Source organism: Actinia tenebrosa, unplaced genomic scaffold (assembly GCF_029948245.1).
Source record: "Actinia tenebrosa isolate PJP-AT-01 unplaced genomic scaffold, QUT_ActTen_1.0 PGA_scaffold3__52_contigs__length_22856419, whole genome shotgun sequence".
NCBI classification, from domain to species: domain Eukaryota; kingdom Metazoa; phylum Cnidaria; class Anthozoa; order Actiniaria; family Actiniidae; genus Actinia; species Actinia tenebrosa.
The window spans coordinates 8,792,378-8,814,130 of NW_028292580.1; the positions used below are offsets into that span (position 1 = coordinate 8,792,378).

The window sequence follows — 21,753 nt, forward strand, 5'->3', positions numbered from 1 at the left end:
ATAAAAATAATGGTACAAAATCAGCTTTAAAAATTCCAATAAAGCAAACTTTTCAAGGATTTTTTGTCTCCTTCGTATAGAATTGTTTCTAGGTGCTATCGCGATCCATAATTGCCACGCCCATGAGCAGATTGGAAACTAAAGATCCATGAAGATTTCATGATGTTCGTTGCAAGGGAGCGTCTTAAAACTCAATCAAAGTAAATTCGTCTTAAGTTCACGAGAAAAACTCCTGTTGAGCGAGACAAAGTAATGAACCCCGCACCCAAATGTGCCTCTCTTCCTATACACCGGAAATATTTAAGGATATTCAAAAGCGATCCTAGTAGGGCGTCTCTTTAATCGATTTTGCTCTATCTGGTCAAGAGCATTTTTCTTTGTAGTCTTCATCCACGATTATATTTTTACCCCTCGGTTGTCTTCAAAATTCATTTTCTAGGCTTGGTTTTGACGTTATTTTTGGTCGTTTCCGGTGTGGATTTTGTTTTGGCTGTTGCTTTTCACCGTCCCATACCTCAGACGTAGTTAACAATCTTCACTTTACACTTGTTACCGGCTAATTTTTTTCTGTAGACCACTGGTTCTTTTTAGAAATCTCAGACAAAGCAGTCACTTTTTTCTTCGTTTCTGCACTGTATTGCCAGTGCAACAAGTTGAGTCGAACATCCAAGGTCTCTTAATCTTCTGAATCTGCTTGACCTTGGTTAATTCATAGCAGGGGAGAAGCTATCATTGATTGTTTGGACCAACATAATAGCTATCTAGCATGGAAATAAAAACAAGATTTTGAAGAACCTTAAAGACAGTTACATCAATAAAGCACTACGTCTGAATCGACACTGAGCTCAGCAACTGCGACAGATTTATGCCACAATACAAATTAACAGCAAAGAAGGAGTACATCTGCGAAGAAAATCAAAATTCTGCCTAAACGATTTTACTTGGGAAAGAGCTTAGTATATCTATTGCCTCAGGGATTAGTCAAAGGTGATTAGAATCTATGAATTTAATCAAATAAGCTGGGAATTTCTCAACGGTGTGTCATCACTAGGCTATAGCTAGCTAGAAACCAGTCCCTTCTGTAAACAACTGGGCAGAATTTTGCCCTCAAAATGATTTTATCCCAGATAATGATTGAGGGCTGACGTTGACAATGTATTTCTATCAAATCTGATATTCCTGTGCATAGTGGCAGAGGGTTGGGGGCCGGGGGTTGCACTAGATCATTTGATATTATCCGATACACTAAAATAACCTGGGTTGTTAACTCGTCGCTGAGTCTATATCGAAGCAAGACGGTCTTGCTTCAGCATATAAACTGATGGTTCAACATACCAGGACTGATGATACTGGGCATATATATCTTTTCCTCTCTTCCTCACTCCTGCTGTGTGCTGAAACAAGTAGGCACAACCCACTTCCCCTTCCCCTAAAAATATCTTATCTTATCTTCCACCCCCACCCCCACCCCCAACCCACACCCACACTGTTTAATTTCATTTATCAGTTTATATTAATATCTTAATGGATCCTATTGAGTCATGTGGTTGCACCCTAAGAATATTGATACTACAGGAAGATAAACTAGACTGATTACATATTTTCGTCTAGCAATTTTTCTCTAAATTGGGCTACCTGTGGAGAAACTCATCATTGCTAGCTTTTACTTTCATATCCTAAACAGAGGATGAGAGAGAGAGGGTATAACAAACTGAATACTTTTTGGGGACGGTGGGGAATAGATCTACGGATTTGCGGATTTCGCAAATATTTTAGTCCGGATTACGGGTTACGAGTTAATTTTAACGGAATTGACTGGATCTTGCAAATGCAGCAGATTTCGGATTTATCCATTTTTTTGTCCGGATTTATCCTTTTTTTTGTTGTTGTTGTTGCCCGAATTCGGTTTTTGCTGGTTTTAGAATTCGGATCGTGGATTTCTAGGCTCTTAGAAACCACTTCAGAAATGATATTTTAACGGTCGAATTATTTGCAAATTTGAATTTGAACATTTTTCCCCCCTTTGTTTCGCGGATCGACGGATTCGTACATTAATTTAAACGTATCGTAGGCCTTGAATACCCTTTTCACCCCCTCTCCCCCTGACTCCACCCATTAACTTTTTGACGAATTTGGGTTCCCTGTGGGGTGTTTCCCACGCTTCCTGACCGTGAGTTTATCTTAGACATATTATTTAAAAATGGCGGACGATAATTTTTAAACCAATTTGTATGATTTTTAAGCTATGAATACCTCTAAAAGACGGCCATTTAAGGTCTATAATTCCCAACGTAGTAAACGAAAAGGAGTCGTTGCTGAAAATCTTGGAGAATTGAAAGAAAAAGGCTGTCAATCACTTGGCTTGACTGCCTCTTCTTGTCGGGTGTTTATCGATAGCGATGGCACTGAAATAGAAGACGACGAGTACTTTAGTTTTATAGAAGAACAAAGTGTACTGATGTTAGTAGAAGATGGAGAGGATTGGAGTTCGTTTGAAGATGGTAAATAGAAAAGAGTGATAGGATTACACAGGAAGCCCATTTTTTTAATCTTGGGCATACTTTTCAATGTCCAACCACGTATCATACCCTAGAGTATTATTTCTTTGATGGTTGTAAATGAACAGATACATAAATATGGTACAATTCAAGCAAAGAATCTTTTTCTAAAGAGAATGGCATGTGTAAATAGGAAAATGTTATACCCAAGAAAAAGAGGTCTGTTGGGATGTGCATTACACCAGGCTGTACTTGCTGTTTGGGCCATCGATATATTTCTATAGTCACACATGCACAGCCAGAAAAGCTAAGTAACAGCGATGTTGGCTGGGTCTGAAAGAAATGAAGAAATAAATTAATTTTGAAATCAAAAATAAGAAAATAATCAATAACTTAATATGCACAAATTAATGGGACAGAAAATGTTGATAAACAGTTTTACTAGTTTACATTGCAGGTATTTCTTGTTGAAATGCCATACAGGTCTTTTTTTTTTGGCCACGAATTGGAGAATATTTTTTACCCATTTTTATAATTAATTTCATGACCTGGACCAGCTTTCTCTTGAGACATAGAAGTTTTTTTATGCGAATCAAGTTTGCAATGCACTAAGCTAGTATAATAATAATGCTTGATTCATGGCAGCCAAAAAACCCCGACATATTTGGCTGTTGGCCACATAATTATAAAGATAATGATCAATGTTTTTTGTTATTGTAGCATTACTACCCCAGGCTGGTACGAGAACATATTCCTCTTTCAACCCAAGCCTGGAAAGCAACGAGAGTCTAGAAATGGACCACGCAGATGCATTGGTACCAATTTCTGAATTCCTGGTGCAACAAATAAGGAAGAATGCAATGTTTTTTGTTTCTTTCTCTGATGAACAGTTACAAACTGTCATAGATTGCGACTTGGCATATTTGGCGATGGTTCTTGGGGCTCAAGCTAAAGAGGTTCAACACTATAAAGAAACATGTCAGAGAGAGCTTGATAAGCGTGCGGAGATGCGTGAAGCTGGTGAATTGCTCAAACTTTATGATAAAGGTGTTAGGCAGAATGCAGCAAGCAGTGCGAGTGAACCAGGTAGCAAGAGGGTTAAAACACACTGACTGAGCTAAAATTGTACATGTATACATCAATCTTGACAGTTTAGTAAATCATGAAATTATAGAGTGCAAACAATTAATCTGTGAAACACGAATTACTAAATTGTACAAAATAGTGCTAATTAAACAATAGAAAACAATGGAATTTGCATGAAATTGTGCTATTTAGTATTACTAAAGTTTCACGGTTATATTGTTTGCACTGGGAGACATCATAAATACAGGATATAACTAGGCTGTGTCGAGGTAATATCTTACAAGTAAGCACAGAGGACACGACGCTATATTCTGAACATGAGAAGACACATATAAAATCTGTCTCTCCAAGCATCCATGTAATTGATGTTTGTTTTTTTTTTACCTTCACGTGTACAAAAAAAGATTATCCATCAATGAAAATCCTGATAATTTGCATCAGATCTGAATGGGCTTTACAACTGCTTGCCATTGTAAATGCCTATTCTCGACTTTCACATCTCCATAATGCCTTGTGTTTTTGGGGGGTAACCAATCAAAAAACTGTCCCAAATTGAAAGGTTTCTTAATTGAATTTACACTATACCTGCTTTTATCTGTACAATACTGATTATCAGTTTATTCCAAGTTATTTTTGCGTGTACAGATCATCAAGAGTTTTGGTCTTACAGAAAATGTATTGACTTACGAAAAAATGTTTAAAATTTACCTTAAACGTATTCAAGCTTCTGTCTTTTTCTGTTTTTTACTTCTTCATTTTATCTTTGGATACCAAACAAGGTATTTTCAACATTGTCTGATCAGCCTTCAGCAAAATAAGTGGGTTTTTACCCTCTGGTTACCCCCCAAAAATGCAAAGGATTATGGGGATGTGAAAGTAGAGAATACAGATTGGCTGCTTACGCTGTCAACAGTGTATACCTATTTTAAAAATACATTGTAGGTCCGATATCTGAAATAGGCAATCTGAGACTAAAACGAAATGTGCTTTTAGTTTCGTACTGTAGCTAAAATACGTAAAATCATATTGCTAACTCAAAGTGCATGCCTCATATTCCAATCTGAAAGTGAACTATGTTGTTGGACTGTGAAATGTTATAACTTTAAGCGTGTTAATTGCAGGGGCGGATCCAGGATTTTGTTCAGGGAGGGGTACAGCGCACATAGTTAACCCAGGGAGGGGTGCACCCCTTAGAATCAAAGGGAAAAAACATTATTTTGTATTGGTTAAATCTTTGAAGTAGGGGCACAAAGTCAAACCAGGGAGGGGTGCATGCCCCCTGCACCCCTACCCTGGATCCGCCACTGAATTGGCCTCAGATTTCAGATCTCCAACTAACAAAGCTTTTCTTAAAATAGGTATATATTAATTCTAACTTTTTATTAATAATCCAATTACAGTCATCAAAGAATACAGCCTATACAATATCTAACCGTAATACAGAATATAATCGTTAGCTATATGACTGATGATTACATTACCAGAACTAACCAATAAAGCAAAATATACAATGGATAATCAATATTTATTTTAACATTAAGGATTACAAGGCCACACAAAGCAGCTATATAACAAGTAAACAAAAATCAGGGATAAAAAATAACAACCATTTCATCAGAAAATGCCTGGCCAAAATGGACTACTTTGACAATACTGCAGCCAGCTTGCCAGGGGGCAAGTATTCCGTCCAAAGAGTTCTGCCTCTGTGTCTTTCTTTAATGGGTAGAGGTGATGGATGTGCTGTCTTAATTGAACTTTCGTTGTACCTCACTTGTAGTGAGCTGTTAATAAAACGTCATTACTGTAACAAAGCTTTATTTGCCCCCTGGTTACCCCATGATGCCTTATGATCCAAGATGGCTGCTGTATAGTCAAAGCAGTCCATTTGCAGTTGTCTCTTAGGCCAGGTACTCTTAACTGGTCCTATGTTGGTCAGTCTGATTTGGCTAGTTATCATGCCCAGCTGTTATTTTTATCTCTAATAAGGGTTTAGTAGCCATCTACACCTAGTTCTTTGTCTCTTGACGATGCAGCCAAGATGGCGTCCAAGTCAATTGGTTCTGGTGGGTACTTCTTCTTTCTCTTCATCTCCAAACTGAGAGGGGCATTAAGGATCATAGACTGCATTGTTTTTCTCCTTTTTCTGGTGTTTGCTTCCCTTCAAGGTGACATGTATGATGTAGGACATTTGCCTCTTGGACTGTTAACAGTTCTTTTTCACCTACAAGCCTTAGTCAAAACTGGGTCTCTTTCACTATCTTAGGTTTACAGAGAATGGAGGGTGGATAGCGCTATCCGACAGATACAGCTGTATATCCTAATCCAGTGGATGAATCTATGCTGTTATCCAATGAATTTATCCACTGGATAAGATTTATCTGTCGCATAGTGCTATCCACCCTTCATACAACCGGGCCCTGGTTTCATGATAAACAGCCCTACAAAGTTCAATGTTAGCATCAATAGATCTCTTTAGCTTGGGTTGGGTATGAAGTTGTCCCATTTCAGACCAGGTGTCATTCCCTTGAGTATAATTCCTTTGTTTAATGGTTGTGAATAAAAAGACATAAATATGGATAAAAGTCAAACAAAGAATCTTATTCTTAAAGTGCTACTATGACGAAAATCGCTCAAACTTGGATTCAGCTGAAACTTCCTAAGAATACTCTCTAAAGGTCCAATAATCACTGTATGAAGTATTTTCTCGATATTCAGGACGAAAGTATGATATTTTTACGATTATTTTTTTGAGTCTGTGACGTCATACACTCAACTTCAAACATCGCTCCATACATTTCTTCGTAGTTTATGATCAAAATATCAGTAGTAAAGGGAGAAAGAAATACCCAAACACCCCAAAATATAAATTATAGTCACAAGTAATGTGAAATAAGCACATTAGCCACCCTTTGGGCTTCATAGGAATAAAATAAATTAAGGATTTATATACAAAGAAATATATGTAGCAATGTTTGATGTTGAGTGTATGACGTCACAGACTCCAAAAAATAATCGTAAAAATATCATACTTTCGTCCTGAATATCGAGAAAACACTTCATACAGTGATTATTGGACCTTTAAAGAGTATTCTTAGGAAGTTTCAGCTGAATCCAAGTTTGAGCGATTTTCGTCATAGTAGCACTTTAAGAGAATGGTCTGCAAATGGGAAAACATTACACCCAAGGTAAATAGGTGTATGGATATTTAGTTCACTGCAGTGTTAAAAGGATACTATTCAATACTTCTGTGTCTTATCAGTGCCATGTGCTCATTTTTTCTCCTCCTATTGTCCTCTGGATCATCCATCAAGTAATCTACTATAAATTTAGTTATAAAATGCTGAAAGAAACAAGCGGGATTAAGTATTACATGTAATAGATTAATTAATTATCTATTATTCATTATCTAATCTTATTGGTCTGTGTCGTTGGATTCTACGAAAAAATGTGAAAAAGTTACGTCTGGAATTTTCTGTCTTCTACATATTTCTTTTACTCCTCTCCTCACCTCTTGTTGATTTACTGCTCCTTTTGTTAATTTATATCTTCTCCCCTGTTACTGCCCTCCTTTTTCTTCATTTCTCTTCACTTATTTTTACTCTTCTCTTCTCCTCTCTCATTTTTCCCCTTTCCTTTCCTTCCCTTCCCTTCTTTTCCTTTCTCTTCTCTTCTCTTTTTACCCTTTCCCTTCAATTCCTTACATCTTCCTTTGGTTCAGCGGCCCCTTCTTCTGGTTCCTCCTCTTCTGATTCTTCAAAACCAAAATTGACATGTTTATTATGGAACAATGAGTGGTCACCATCTCCCCATGGAAAAGCCTAAAGAAAACAAGAATACCATTAGAAGAGTTAAATAGCATTAGCAGAATTACAGTGCAACTACTGTACCTGCGGCCACTTGGACCAACTTATTAGACAAGAAAACAAATTGAAATGCAGAATGGAAACGATACATTCAAAATTTGGAAATTTACTTTGTTACGTGTAAACAATTAAATAGCCATTATCATTTTCTAGTGGGAAAAAAAAAAGTTGGAAGGCTATTATTTTCTACTTCTTTCTGATTGGCTTCACTACCCAAAGTTGGATTGTATTGTTTTTATTCTAGGATTTGATTGGCTCTCATCATTAACTGTAAAGCAAGATTTTACAACTATCTATATGGATGAAACCCACACCACCTACAAAAATAATAATTAAACTCAAAGAGTGTTAATATTTTTTAATATCAATGAAGGGGGGGGGGGGGGGGGATGTGTTGAAGAAATGTCACCATGCAAAGAAGGTAGGAAATTTATTGGTGATGGTTGAGATGTAAATTGGTAATCACTCATAAGTGGTCAATAAGTGGTTCACAAATTTAAAAAGGTTTCATTAGGAAAATTATTCTTAGACAAGACTGTTTTAAGACTGCTTCTCAACGGTACCCAGAATCTTTAAAACATTACCTTATTCCTTATGCGGATATGCGAATATGGAACATATTTTCCAGGATCTGGATGTCCTTCATGATCAACTGGAAACAAATAAATTAATAAATCTCTTTAATGAAGTGTCTAGTCATTCAAGCACTTTCGCACTAATTGGGGACACTTTTCACTCACACACACTACCACTACAATAAATTCAATGCACACAACCCTCAACTTAAAGGTTTTTTGTTACAGAGGGGGGAAATTGGTGAACCCAGAGAAAACCCTTGTAGCATACAAGAGAACAACACATCAAACAAACTCAATTCACATTTGGTTTCGATCTGCAGGGCGTGATCTGCAGTGTCTGGAATCTTTGGGACTACAGTGGTAAAAGATGACATGATAGCAGGGAATGCCGCCCATGCTATCCATAACGAATCAAAAATCAGCTGGTTAGTTGTTCATATCGCAATACACTTGATATATAATTATTGCAAAATTATAAAATAATAGAACTTTAAATCTCACCTTCTGATTGGTAGGTGTGAGTGGTTTAGGTGCTAGGGCACATGCATGTCCAAAATAACAGTTATCCTACATGTATTTTGCATTTTTATAAAAGAAATAAGCTTGCTTGTTGTGCTGTGCTCAGTCGTAAAGCTATGCATTGTGCTTCTCCCAACACGAGAGCCAATCCCAACATGCATTACAACTGCATATTGCATGTGCGCCTTTTTTTTTTTTCACTAAATTTTTTTTCTGTTGGAAATATTTGAAATATAAAATACAAATGCAGGTATTTTTATTTACCAAAAAATGCCTTGTAACCAATAAGCAGCGTAGTTGGAATGGCTATAAACAATGACTAAATGGAAAACAATAAAAAATCATTAGCAAGAAGCTTTATAATACTATTTTCCACCCTACAATGCATAAATAATGTACAATTAATACAACTATGATAACCTCTAGACCAACGTCTGTAGATCACTAAATCGTATCATTCACTTACAATTTTCTTCCAGTTACTCAGTGTTCCCTCAGCATGCTTTTCTTCTTCAGCTAATGATCTCTTAAAGCTACTCTCGAACCTTATTCTTTGTCCATTGTTAACTACAACCAAAAATATTCACAAACTATCAAATAAAATCTTCGTGGAAACAGTTTTGAACCATAATTCACAACATTGAGTGAAAATATTCGTACCATTTTCGTTGTGAAAACTCAAAATTAATGACACAATTCCAGATAAAATGTAGCCCATAGGCTAAAGTAGAAGATTCTTTAACGTTAAATATGTAAAATAGTATTAAAATACTCACAAATTCGACTAAATCGTCGTCCAAATCCGACAAGATTGAGTTGAACCCTGAGCGCCGCCATCTTGGATTAACGACTAGTACCCATAGACCATTGCGGGTTTTATCTTATGAAACTACGGGGGAGGGGGTAAGTAGAAAATAACCAGTAAGGCTGCTCTCCTCCACACAGTTACAGACTTCAAAAAGCGGCATATTTATGATTTGTTAGAAGGTTTTTTTTGTTTTAATTTAATGGGTTTGTAATTTCGTTTGTAATGGAGGTAGTGTTTGTAAGAAGGGGTGTTTTAGAAGAAAATGAACATTTTTAAAGGTAGCTGCGCTCTGCCACGCAAAGTCAGGACTTCAGAACGCTGGCTTGTTGGAAGGCATCTTGCTTTGGCCTCGGAACTTTCCCCCATATATTTACTGTAAAAGAGTCTCTTTTCAGCGTGGACACCAGTTCCTAAGGTTTTCGCTTCATGACCTTTATAGAGGCAAGCAGAGGTTTTCCCTGTCTGTAGAGATCTCTCTCTGCCTTCCGTTATGGATTAAGTCTCGTTTCTCACTAGTTCCGCTTTATACAGAGTTGGGAAAAACTATGACCTCTTTTTGCATGCGGGCAGGGCCAGCAGAGGTTCAGCTTACCGAGGTTTTTGACGGAGATGAACGCGGTTCCTTTGAAAATCCCCTACTTGTCAAATAAATGCCATTTTATGATGGAATCTAATACTGTGCCCCAAAGAGCATCTTGTAACTGACCGCTTCGGTTTAGTATTGTCAATAATCCACTCGTTTATTGTTCTAATCATTTGTGAATGTGCCAGTATTGTGAGCCAGCTTTGGCTACGTTTTTCCTCACAGTTGGACGCTTCTATCAATTTTACAATATCCGGTAGCCGACTTCCTAATTTTGACAGCTCTCGAGAAAACGTACCGTTTCGATGGGGCTTTACACGGTGTTATTTTTCGCTCTAACTCCCTAAAACTACGCTATATACAGCCTGCTTCTGTGTATATAATCTTAGCCATGTTGTCTGTAAAGTCTAAGATATTTATCTTCATCTTCATGTAAGTAGTTTACAATTATTCTCCATCTTAACATAGTTTTGATTAGTCGTTCACTTAGAGGAATCGCGCGTGCGGTTGAAGTTATTGAACGCTAAAAGACGGGGCGATCACTAGACAACGCTGTCTAAATTATTAGGGAACAAGCTTTGATTTTTTTATATTATTGAAAGAGAGGATTTTTACATTCTGTTTCTTTGTGATTATAGAGTAGTCTGTAAGCAAGCTGTCTTGAATGCGTCGCGTCAGAAAGGTGAGAGACTCGCTTTGATTATTGTTTATGTTTAAATCTTTCACGTCTTTGACTAGAATACGGTAAACTCTGAGCAAATACAACATCTCAAATGTCTTTAAGGTTAAAGTTTGTCTACTTCTTGGTTGATAAGGGTTTTCATCTCACAACAATAGTATAAAAAGCACTTACTAAATCGACGAACGTTTAATAATCATTAACTAAAGTAATAATAGGCAATTTTTAAGAGTTTTGTTATCAATAAATGCTAGTTTTGGCTCAGGCAGTTTTGGCTCAGGCATCAAAAAAGATCAAATGGAATAGAACATATGTTGAGACTGAATAATTTTGAAGGAAATGCTTGGCACAATTAATCTTAATCCATACAGGGGTCATCAGTCACATCTTGCACATGTCAGGCGATCCTTCCGAATGGGTTGAGACAAATAACACAGATATAAGAAAAAAAAAATTGTTATATTTTTGTTGTTGTTGTTGCAAAAAATATCTTTTTTCTTGCCCTGTTCGCCTGTCGAATTTCATGGAAATGCGAGAGAATTCTCGCGTGCTATTTGAAGAAACATTGTGTTATTTTATCGACTTTTTCTACAATTTTTAAGAAGCTACATGTCTGGAATTGAAAGCGCAGCACTTATGAATAAAGAAGTATTGATGGTTTTCAACCATTCCCAAGAGAATTAAATAACAAAAGACATGGCGGCCATGTTGGAGGATATAACAAAAGAATTCATTGACAATTCTTTTGTTAAGTTCCTCCAACATGGCCGCTGTAAAAACCATCAATCGCTGACTTCGTTGGTGCCTGCTAACCTTGCAACACACCTCTTTAGACCAAAGTATCATTTCCAAGAGTTTCATCTTTGTTTGACGGTTGCGCATGAGAAGATGTGTGAATTCGTAAGAGAATGACATGTGGTCTGAAAGGGGAGAACATTACACCCAGGGTAAAGAGGTCTATAAAAAAATAATAATGATGTCAAATCCGACTAGCTTTTGGGTTTCATGTGACGTCATGGCCGCCATATTGGATACCCATGACAACATGGCGACTTCACTGGCTCATTATTTTGATTATCTTACAGATAGATGCCCTCGAAGAGTAGTTATCATCAAATCTCACAGTGGAATCCTCGAGTCTCCAGGATATCCAAGTGCGTACCATTCCAAACAGAGATGCATATGGCAGATCCAAGTCAACGCTGGTTATTTAGTTCATTTACATTTTAACAAAACGTTCGATGTGCCCCATTCTCCCAGCGGTCGTTGCGAAAAGAACTGGGTACTAGTAAGCTCCAGAAGGCAGAGTTTTCGTAGGGGGGTTGGCTTTGTTACTGGGGCACATACAGTTGTGTTTTGCGGTACGAATCAACCGAGTAATATTACCTCGTTTGGTAGGAACATCTGGGTCAGGTTTCACTCGGATAAAACTGGCGAAGGAAAAGGATTTCGATTGTATTTTTCTGCTATAGGTAAGACATTAAATCTTCTGGAGGGGGAGGGGGAGGGGAAGGGGAAGGGGAAGGGGGAGTGGCAGGGGAGGGGGGGGGGAGGGGAGGTGGAGGTAGAGAACGAATCCTGGAGGGAAAATGAAAAGTGAGAAAGAGGAAGTGGGAAGGAGTTTCAACCACTGCAACATGGCAGCTGTTTCATTGTAGTTATCCATATCTCAAGGGAAATTGAAACACATAATTGAACACTAATGCCGGTCTTATGATGTAGATATAAATGAATGTAAGACCAATAAAGGAGGTTGTGAACGACGATGTATCAATACCCCTGGAAGCTACAGATGCGCATGTCAACGTGGGTATACACTAATGACCGATGGCAAACACTGTGTAGGTACGTAATAAATAGATAAATCACGTAACCTAGGGGGAAAACCCTGGACTTGTTATCTTGTGCTCATTGACGCTCTGTGGGTTGATTTAATGGGAAAACATGGCATGATTTGGCACCACATTTCAGGGTTCAATCAGTGAGCTAGCCATACCCTGACTTAGATCAGCCCAGAGGTTGTTTCAGGGTTCTATCTGTGAGTTTGCCATGCCCTGACTTAGATCAGCCCAGAGGTTGTTTCAGGGTTCAATGTGTGAGTTAGCTATGCCCTGACTTAGATCAGCCCAGAGGTTGTTTCAGGGTTCAATCAGTGAGCTAGCCATGCCCTGACTTAGATCAGCCCAGAGGTTGTTTCAGGGTTCAATCAGTGAGCTAGCCGTGCCCTGACTTAGATCAGCCCAGAGGTTGTTTCAGGGTTCAATGTGTGAGTTAGCTATGCCCTGACTTTGATCAGCCCAGTTAGATCAGTGCAAAGGTTTTTTCATGGTAACATATAATATCGAGTTCGATGCTCAGTATTTGAATATGTACATATATTTACTTTGTCATTCAGTAATTCACGCTTGATCTGTCATTAAATGTTCTTGAAAATGATGACAGGATGTCATCGAAACGTCCAGCAATTCTTGCGTTTATTTTCTTAATCAGATGCTTATTTGGACTGTTTTTTATTTATTTTGAAGAGACCCCCAAAACAAGAATTTTGTTTAACAAAAGAAGGTACCAAGCAACAGTCACCGGGCAGATGTCCTCAGGAACTAAGCTTGTCAAGATTCGCGCGTCGGCTGACAGGACGGCACAACCACTCGAGTACCAAATATTAACCATAAACAATCGAGTACAGTCGAAGAAACGAGCTGCGTTTGTTATTGACAGAAAATCAGGTCGGTGTTTTTAGTCAAAGAAAGTTAAAGTCAGCTATATTTACTTTGATAATGCTGGGAGTGGTTACCCAATTCTCCCTAGTCAGGGGCTCTTGTATAAAGCCCTCAAAGGTGCGTCCATTACCCCCTCAGGGGTCGGGTATTTATAGATAAAGCTACACAGAATAAAGAGAAGTTTGAGATCCTAAGGATCAAACCGTAGACCTCTAGCTCTGAAGGCCTTGCACTTACCAAGCTACGTCGTTTAGAAGCATAGTTTTTCTGCATTGTAACTCACTAATTCACCCGCGCTTAATTTAATAATATTATTATTTAACTCTAATAACCGGATTTCCTCAAAACGCAAAGTGCTCATATTTTAAAATTGAATTTTGAGTATTTTATAAGTTTTTACTCGTGTTTTATAGGGGTTATAAGTCTGAAGAAGAGACCATCTGTAGGCCTTTACCGATTGCTCGTAGAGGCTCGTTTGAACGAAGTTAGTTTTGCTCGCGTCGATGTCAACATCCGTGTTCGTCCACTCAAGTCAAAACCAAAATCCTCAAGGACCTTCCGCTTCACAAATGAACATTACTCCGTCATCATCCCCAATACTGTCTTAAAGGGACAAAGAATTCTTCAACTCGATGTTAAAAAACCCAAAAATCTCGTCAATCGAACAGTCAAGTATAAACTTCGTACGCAGACTCAGTATTTTGCTCTAAGCGGTAAATATGGCTCTCTGACGGTTACTAAGAGCCTAAAACCAAAAGGAAACGTCACTATTATGCTTCGTGTCAGAGCGGTAATACGTGGCCGAGTGAAACGCGAAGCCGAAGCCACGATTTCCATCGTGGTGGTTCCGGAGTTCATCGGGAATGAGTTCGTGGAATCGTCGCTAAAAGTGGTTCATAGGAAGTCGATGTCTGGTAAGAAGTCAGGTGGAGGGCGTTCAAGGAGTGGGAAGGGACTAGCGGAGTTTAGGCTGCACCGAATGTTTCGACGGCCATCTCAAGAGGCCCGACGTATCTCTCAAGCGGACTTGAAATTCAACAATGTCATCAAAGATATCAAACTGAAGGTTGCCAAAAGGGTTTTAGGTAAATATATTGAGCCAGCATACATCATTTGGTGTAGAATATAGCAATGTTTTTGTATATGAATACGCAGCGACGAAGGTGTGACACACCGTGACGCCGCACATGCCGCGTCCAAGTACTTTAATTGGATGAGAATAAGCTTGCGCGCTGTGATTGGTTTAACAGTGCCACGGTGTGACACACCGTGACGGGGCACATGCCACGTCCAAGTACTTTGATTGGACGAGAATAATCTTGCGCGCAGTGATTGGTTTAACAGACGTCGTTAATACGGTCCCACAAATAGTCAAAATTATTCAAATATTTCAAAATGGTAAATGCTACCGAAGGCAAATCAGGCCAAGTTTTCTTTGCTCTGACCTCTTCGCCTCCTTTTAATGGCTTGCATGGCATCTTACATTTTACAACTACTTATATTGTTTTCTAGGTAGCAATGATAGATCACGCACTGACCTCGTTTCCGTGAGACTTGGTCCCAGTTCCCTCGCTTCTGAATCTAAAATGTCCGACATCATCCGTAATATTACTTGTTCGCAACCCAAAGTAAACTGCTCCGATAGCCAATACCATTCAAGGTACTGTCATTCATAGATAGACCCAACATTTCACTTTGTTATTATCGGGATTCCTGTGGCGAAGAAGAGAGAAGGAAGATCGCCGAATAGAACCCGAAACTTTAACGACATAAATCCTACATAAATCCGAAGCTCTTCGGAAAACTGCGGATCAGTTAACAATGCTTCGCTGGCATATCACTGATAGGTGTAGGAGAATGACTCAAAATGAATAGTCAAGAAAGACGAATTTTAACTGCCTGACACGTGGACAGACAGACATACAGAGTCAGAGTTAGAGAGAAGGCAGACAGACTGATGGACACACGGGCAGAGTGTGACAGACAGACTGACTAAAAGACACAAACACAATTAAATGACAGACAGACAGACACATGGACAGAAAGACAGATAGACAATGAGATGCCGAGGTTGTCAAGTAGATCTATCCTTCTAATCTATTGCTATAAACCTTATCATCAACAGATACAGAACGTTTGATGGAACGTGCAACAATCTCGACCATCCCCTATGGGGCGCCGCCCCCTCTCCATTCTCCCGCATGCTAGATCCCGTCTACTACGATGACAATCGCCTATCAGATCCCATTGGCTTTCCCGACCAGCCATTCGCGCCTCCGATATCATCACCACACCTCGTCAGCCAAGAGTTTTTTGTCCACCGTGTGCGTGCTAGTAGTAGTAGCTGGATGCATTCACACATGCTGATGCAATGGGGTCAATTTCTTGATCACGATGTAACTTTCACGGCTGAAAGTGAAGGCGCGGAGAAGTGTTTCCTTCCAAAGTAAGTTCGACAATGTAAGAGTAAATGGTTTGAACCCTGGTGTTGAAGTTTGGTGTCAAATGTGATCATCATCCGGGTGAGTGTAGTCTTGAGAAAGACTGTTGTTGGTGGTGACTGACGTTTCAACAACCTGAGCGGAAGCCATCTTCAGAGTCCAGATACAGGTTTCTACACTCACCCGGACGATCACCATGATCACACTCACCCATCGAAACACCATGGCCGAAAGCAAAGTTTAATTTAAGAAATATAAAGCGCGCTCGCATGTACGAAATCTGTTTAACATCTAAAAATAGAAACGCAGAAAAAAAAAAAAAAAAATTATTGAACCATCAAAACGGTTTTACAAATGTAGCTCTCAGTCTCACAAAGCCTAATGGCCGAATAGTTACGTGCGCATGTGCAACGCTTATAGTCATTTCATTGGATGTTAAAAATATCTTTTGTTGAAGTGTCGCAAGGGATAAGAAAGTAAGACTCAAGTTTAATTTTTTTACTTCTCAAAGTTTGCTTGCAAAACATTATCTTATATATCAAATAAGGTTTTTCAAAACGCGTCCCACATGGAAAAAAGTGAACACTGGGGTATAGTGATCAGCAAAAATATCGATTTATTAGGTCTGCTGGTCATAGCAAGGGGTTAATCGTATACGGTCTAGGGGCCGAGTAAAATCTCCCTTAGGCTTCAGCCGAGCTTCCTGATCAGTCTGTAATTCCTCCCGGGATAGCGGTGTTGGGGTCGAAATCTCCAGCGTAGCCGTAAGTCCATACGACGGTTCAGCACTCGATGTCTGGAAGTATGGTCTTGGTTATTTATTCATTTTTGTTAACAAAAACATAAATCAGTTTAGCTTCTCAGCAAATCGACAGAACTATTTAATAGATCGATTTATCAGGGCGCGATTAACTCAAAGATCGAACCCTAAAACAATCAGTGTAAATTTTCCCTATTTTCAGATACTAAAATGTATTTTTTTTTGGTTTTACAATTCAGTTGTGACAACTCACCACAAGACTTCGAGCCGCCCTGTTTTCCCATCATGTACCCTGACAATAATGAATGCACGATGTTTACGCGGTCAGCGGCTGCTTGCCAAAGCGATGATGGCAACATCACACCACGTGAGCAGCTGAACACCGTGACTTCATACATTGACGGTTCGCAAATCTATGGCTCTTTGGCTGAAACAGCGGATAATCTGAGGGATTTGATAGGTAAGGGACGGAGCATTGGATTTGTTCATTCACTCTTACATGTGTATTTATGGTGTCGTAAGCCACTAAGTAGTGTTCTTTATAAGAAAGTTATTACTCACTTCGATCTTCAGCAGAGGATTTTCTTACGCACACTATTGAGCTTTGTTTTGCTGTTGTTCGCTGTGTTCCACCGTTTTAATTTGTGTTTGACACTTCGACATGTGCTAAGTATGATATCTAGAACGCCATTTATCGTATATACACCATAACCGTTATACTCATTGTTTCAAGGTAACAGAGGATATCTGCGAACTTCAGCCGAAGATTTTCTCCCATACATGAAATCAACTCTAAAACCACCATTGAATCTTTGCCAAATTTTTGGCGGCTGCTTCGACGCGGGCGACTTCAGAGTGAACGAACAAATCGCCCTGGCCGCAATGCACACGCTGTGGGTGCGAGAACACAACAGAATAACTCAGCAACTCAACTCCTTGAACCGAAACTGGGACGATAACAAGGTATTCCACGAAGCAAAAAAAATAGTTGGAGCGGAGCTACAACATATTTCATACTCGGAGTACCTTCCTAAAATTCTTGGCGCGAATGCTATTCCTCCGTATAAAGGATACAGTAATGTTAATCCGACGATTCTCAACGTTTTTGCGACGGCTGCGTTTCGGTTTGGACACAGTACTGTGCGTCCGTCATTTTCTCTCTTGGATTCAAACTTTGAACCAATTGCCGAAGACGTACCATTAATCAATGCGTTCTTTAACAACAAGTTGGTCCAGAAATACGGAGTCAAGCCTATATTACTAGGACTTTTAGCTAATGTATCACAGGATGTTGATAGAGACTTTCCTGCAGGTTTGACAAAGCATTTGTTTCAACAGCCAGAGTCGGAGCATGGCTTTGATTTAGCGGCGCTGAATATACAACGCGGGCGCGACCATGGACTGCCCGGGTATGGAGTCTGGAGACGTGAGTGCAATCTCACGCATGCTGAAATATTTGAAGAAACATTAGATGAAATTAGAGATCCTGAAGCGCGGAGAATATTGGATCGTCTTTACAACGGCTCTGTTGAGGTCGCAGATCTTTTTGTGAGCGGTCTTGCGGAGGAGCCAGTCAAAGGAGCAATTGTCGGGCCCACCTTCCATTGTATACTTAAAGAACAGTTCAAACGCTTGCGTGACGGGGATCGATTCTGGTACGAGAACAACAGGGTCTTCACAAAAGAACAACTTGCGGAGATCAAGAAAGTCACCTTGTCACGCGTGTTGTGTGACAACCTAGTTGGAATTGTGTCGATACAGAAGGACGCCTTTGTTGCACCGACCTTGCGTGACAAACGCGTCATTTGTTCGCAGCTGCCAAGTGTAGACTTGCGTCTTTGGGAGGAAAGACAAGGTATGTTTTATAAGGAAATTGCATTTCTTAGAGTAATTATAATACAGATCCGACGCGCGCTGCAGTTTAGCGTAGAGCGATTTGTGGTTTTAGAGCATAGGTACCCTGAAACAACCTTTGGGAGGATCTGAGTCAGGGTACTGGACTTTCAGATCGAACTGGAATCAGGCGTGTTAGGTTTTTCGGAGGAAGGAAAACCTGAAAACGAGCCAGGATAAAACAAAAATTAATCCCTCGAATGCAAGAGAGAGAATTAAGCTCAACTCACATGTGATGCTTAGTCAACGTGGGACCCCAGAGATGAGATCACTACCGCTACACCACCGTAACCTTGATTACCGGCTGAGATAAAAATAGAAAATGGGCACTCAAATCCAGCTTTCTCTTTTCTTTTTTCCTCGAAATTTCTAGTCGATCCACCAACGCTTCCTCCAATTGAATTATCCCAGTGGTTCTATACAGTACGCACCGCCACGGGCAGTTGGGCAGTAGCCATTGGAAGACAAATCTGTCGCAACTCGGTGGTTGATATCCAGTGTCAATTAGCTGATGGTTCAAATCTACAGGAAGCAGGGCAGATCGTTCACTGTGAGCCATTGGTTGGTGTTTATTGTCGGAACAGTGAGCAAGGTTCTTCTAATCAAATTTGTCGCGAATTTCGCTTCCGCTTTTTGTGTTCCGACATTCCAAGGCCAGGTAACGTAAATAGACCTTATCCACTGCTTTCCCATTACAGACCATGTGTTATTCCCTAGAGTATTATTTCTTTGTTTAGCTAGGGTGTAATGTTTACCCATTACAGACCATGTGTCATTCCCTAGAGTATTATTTCTTCGTTTAACGGTTGCGCATGAAAAGATAATTGAATATGGCTAGGTAACGTAAATAGACCTTATCCACTGCTTTCCCATTACAGACCATGGTCATTCCCTAGAGTATTATTTCTTTGTTTAACGGATGCCCATGAGAAGACACATGAATATGGATACAACACAAACAAGAATCTTATTCTCAAGAGAATGACGCGTGGTCTGAAATGGGGAAACATTACGCTCCAAGTTTAAAGGGTCTATTACCTTCGTTTCATTTAACCCATGAAAACATTAATGCTTCTTATAAAGATTTAATTTCTTTTTCTTCAAGTTCCTGCTCAACCATCAGCAGAACCTCTTAAAGGATTTCCAAGTAAACCAATCCTCTCTTGTGACGGTTTGTACAAACTTTGCTCATTATTTTCACTATTCGTAGGCTTCGATTGTGTGGAAAAACTAATGCATGCATATTTAGATGGAATATCTTGAGCCTTCACATGTTTCTGCGACCAAATGATAGAACATATTTCTCAAATTTTCAGTAGTTACTAGATAAGACATTCTCTTTCGATTTCTGGAGGCGGTTTGCTTGTAGCTTGAAATTTTTTAATGCTAATGAGGAAAAAACGTAAATAAAGATCGGCCTATAGAACCAACAAGCAACTCTACTCACATGTGATAGTCGGTCTAGTGATCGAATCCACTTCCACAGCGAGTTAGACGCATAAACATGGCACACCGTCCTTGCTCAGCACATCAAACTTTGGTCCACATAGAGATCTATTAATAATCCGCACCTTTTTGTTCCATGTCAACAGCACGTCACCCAAATGATTTCGTCGTCTCATTTGTGGCTACAACATCTGTTACAATCAACAAACCGTACTCAAGCTCTACGCCCGACGAGTACCTCTTCGTTGGCAAAAACACGGGCGAACCAAAGAGTCGCTTGTTGGTGAAGTTTGACACGCGTAGAATTACTCGTCGAGCTATCGTCCACTCGGCATTTCTGTTTCTTTACTTGGTTGATATTGAGCGTGATGCGGGGTTCAGTGGATTGGAAGTCCCGCCAAATAATTTGGAAGCTTATCAGGTTTTGAGCTCTGACTGGACGGCGGAAAATACTACGTCTGTGATACCATGGAATGAGAACTATTTGGGGGTAGGGACTGATGTGGATGCAAGGTGAGTACGTTATGCTTAGAATACCAACAGTGCAGTAGTAACAACCGGTTGCAGCATGAGGGAGCAATAGCAGTGATAACAGCAGCAATAGCAGCAGCAGCTACAACAACAGCAGCGACAGCAACAGCAACAGCAAACGCAGCCACAGCAAAAGCAGCAACAAATGCAGCATAAAAAAGCAACAGCAAACAGCAACAACTAAAAATAACAGCAACAACAACAACAATATCAAAGACAGCATAAAAAAGCAACAACAGCAACTAGAAATAACAACAACAACAGCATCAAATACAGCATAAAAAAGCAACAACAAACAGCAACAACTAAAAATAACGGCAACAACAACATCAACAACAACAACAGCATCAAAGACAGCATAAAAAAACAACAGCAACAACTAAAAATAACAACAACAACAAAATAATAAACAAACCTAGCAGCAGTATTTACAACAACATAAAACTACGACGACAAAGTGAAATACTTTTCAATTGAAAACCATTCAATCCATCATTGGCAATAATGACTTCTATATATCCTTATTAATAATTTTCTTTCTTTTTAGAATATCGTTGAGTGCACCACTTTTGCTGTCACAAACAAGCAGGTGGATCTCTCTGGACGTTGCGCACGCACTCAGGAACTGGCAAATCCGCCGACAACCTAACTACGGGCTCATGGTCAAAACCAGAAAAGAAACAAGTGCAAATGCTGTGTATAGACTCGCTTCTTCTGGGAACAAAAATGTTATTGTTCGTCCGAGATTACTGGTTTGTTTGACTGTACCGCCATGGTGAAGCAATGTTTCGATCCTTCCTTACACACAGACTTTAAACTCAGATTCGAATCTCAAATCTCGCACGTTTGTTATGGATAAGAAAGTTTTGGATTCTTGCGAAGTCTCTTTATATTTTATGAACGGAATTTCGTGAAGTTAAGCTCATATCAACACAGTAAGACTGCGAGCGGTCCATATTTCCCCTCAAAATTCAGTAATGGCGATTGCTTTGGGATTCCTGTGAAGGCACGAAGATTGGAGCCGAATATTGACTATACCCTTTGAGCCAATCGAAGCGCACGGGATCATTATTTAACCAATCAAAATGCTTGTACACAGCGCCGCCAAATTAACGGCACGTCTGAACCGAACGTTTTTTACAGGCATACTAAATATACTCTATAGAATTATAAAGTGTTGCAAAATAATAAATGCCTAGCTTTCTTTTAAAAGATCAAGATGTAGCTCAGCTCTTTCGGCGCCAACGGCTACTAAAGTCGATAGCTTGGCAGGGCGCCATTAAACACTATCGAACCAAAAGCTGTATCAGATTATTGGATTTTCCCAAGTTCTTAGTTTTGGCGAAGT

General features: G+C 39.5%; 3 protein-coding genes across 3 annotated transcripts; 2 read left to right on the top strand and 1 right to left on the bottom strand.

The window, feature by feature from the left end:
- The first annotated feature begins 2,181 nt into the window (after positions 1–2,181).
- LOC116292332 (DNA fragmentation factor subunit alpha) lies at positions 2,182–4,988 on the top strand. Its single transcript, XM_031699618.2, has 2 exons — positions 2,182–2,501; positions 3,219–4,988. Exons 1-2 carry the CDS (start codon positions 2,246–2,248, stop codon positions 3,608–3,610), a joined length of 648 nt encoding a protein of 215 aa, XP_031555478.1. The 5' UTR covers positions 2,182–2,245; the 3' UTR covers positions 3,611–4,988.
- A 102-nt stretch (positions 4,989–5,090) lies between these two features.
- Positions 5,091–9,413, bottom strand: LOC116292349 (uncharacterized). The gene is made up of 7 exons (XM_031699647.1): positions 9,321–9,413; positions 9,011–9,111; positions 8,809–8,863; positions 8,032–8,099; positions 7,286–7,402; positions 6,818–6,924; positions 5,091–5,679 (listed from the first exon to the last, which is right to left on the bottom strand). The coding sequence occupies exons 1-7, from the start codon at positions 9,379–9,381 to the stop codon at positions 5,574–5,576; spliced, it is 615 nt and encodes a 204-aa protein (XP_031555507.1). The 5' UTR covers positions 9,382–9,413; the 3' UTR covers positions 5,091–5,573.
- A 643-nt stretch (positions 9,414–10,056) lies between these two features.
- On the top strand, positions 10,057–21,705 carry LOC116292351 (uncharacterized). Its single transcript, XM_031699649.2, has 14 exons — positions 10,057–10,367; positions 10,574–10,617; positions 11,700–12,086; positions 12,337–12,459; positions 13,140–13,340; positions 13,748–14,419; positions 14,847–14,994; positions 15,460–15,780; positions 16,775–16,995; positions 17,269–18,390; positions 18,802–19,086; positions 19,534–19,599; positions 20,021–20,387; positions 20,953–21,705. The coding sequence occupies exons 1-14, from the start codon at positions 10,327–10,329 to the stop codon at positions 21,182–21,184; spliced, it is 4,230 nt and encodes a 1,409-aa protein (XP_031555509.2). The 5' UTR covers positions 10,057–10,326; the 3' UTR covers positions 21,185–21,705.
- Positions 21,706–21,753: the final 48 nt, after the last annotated feature.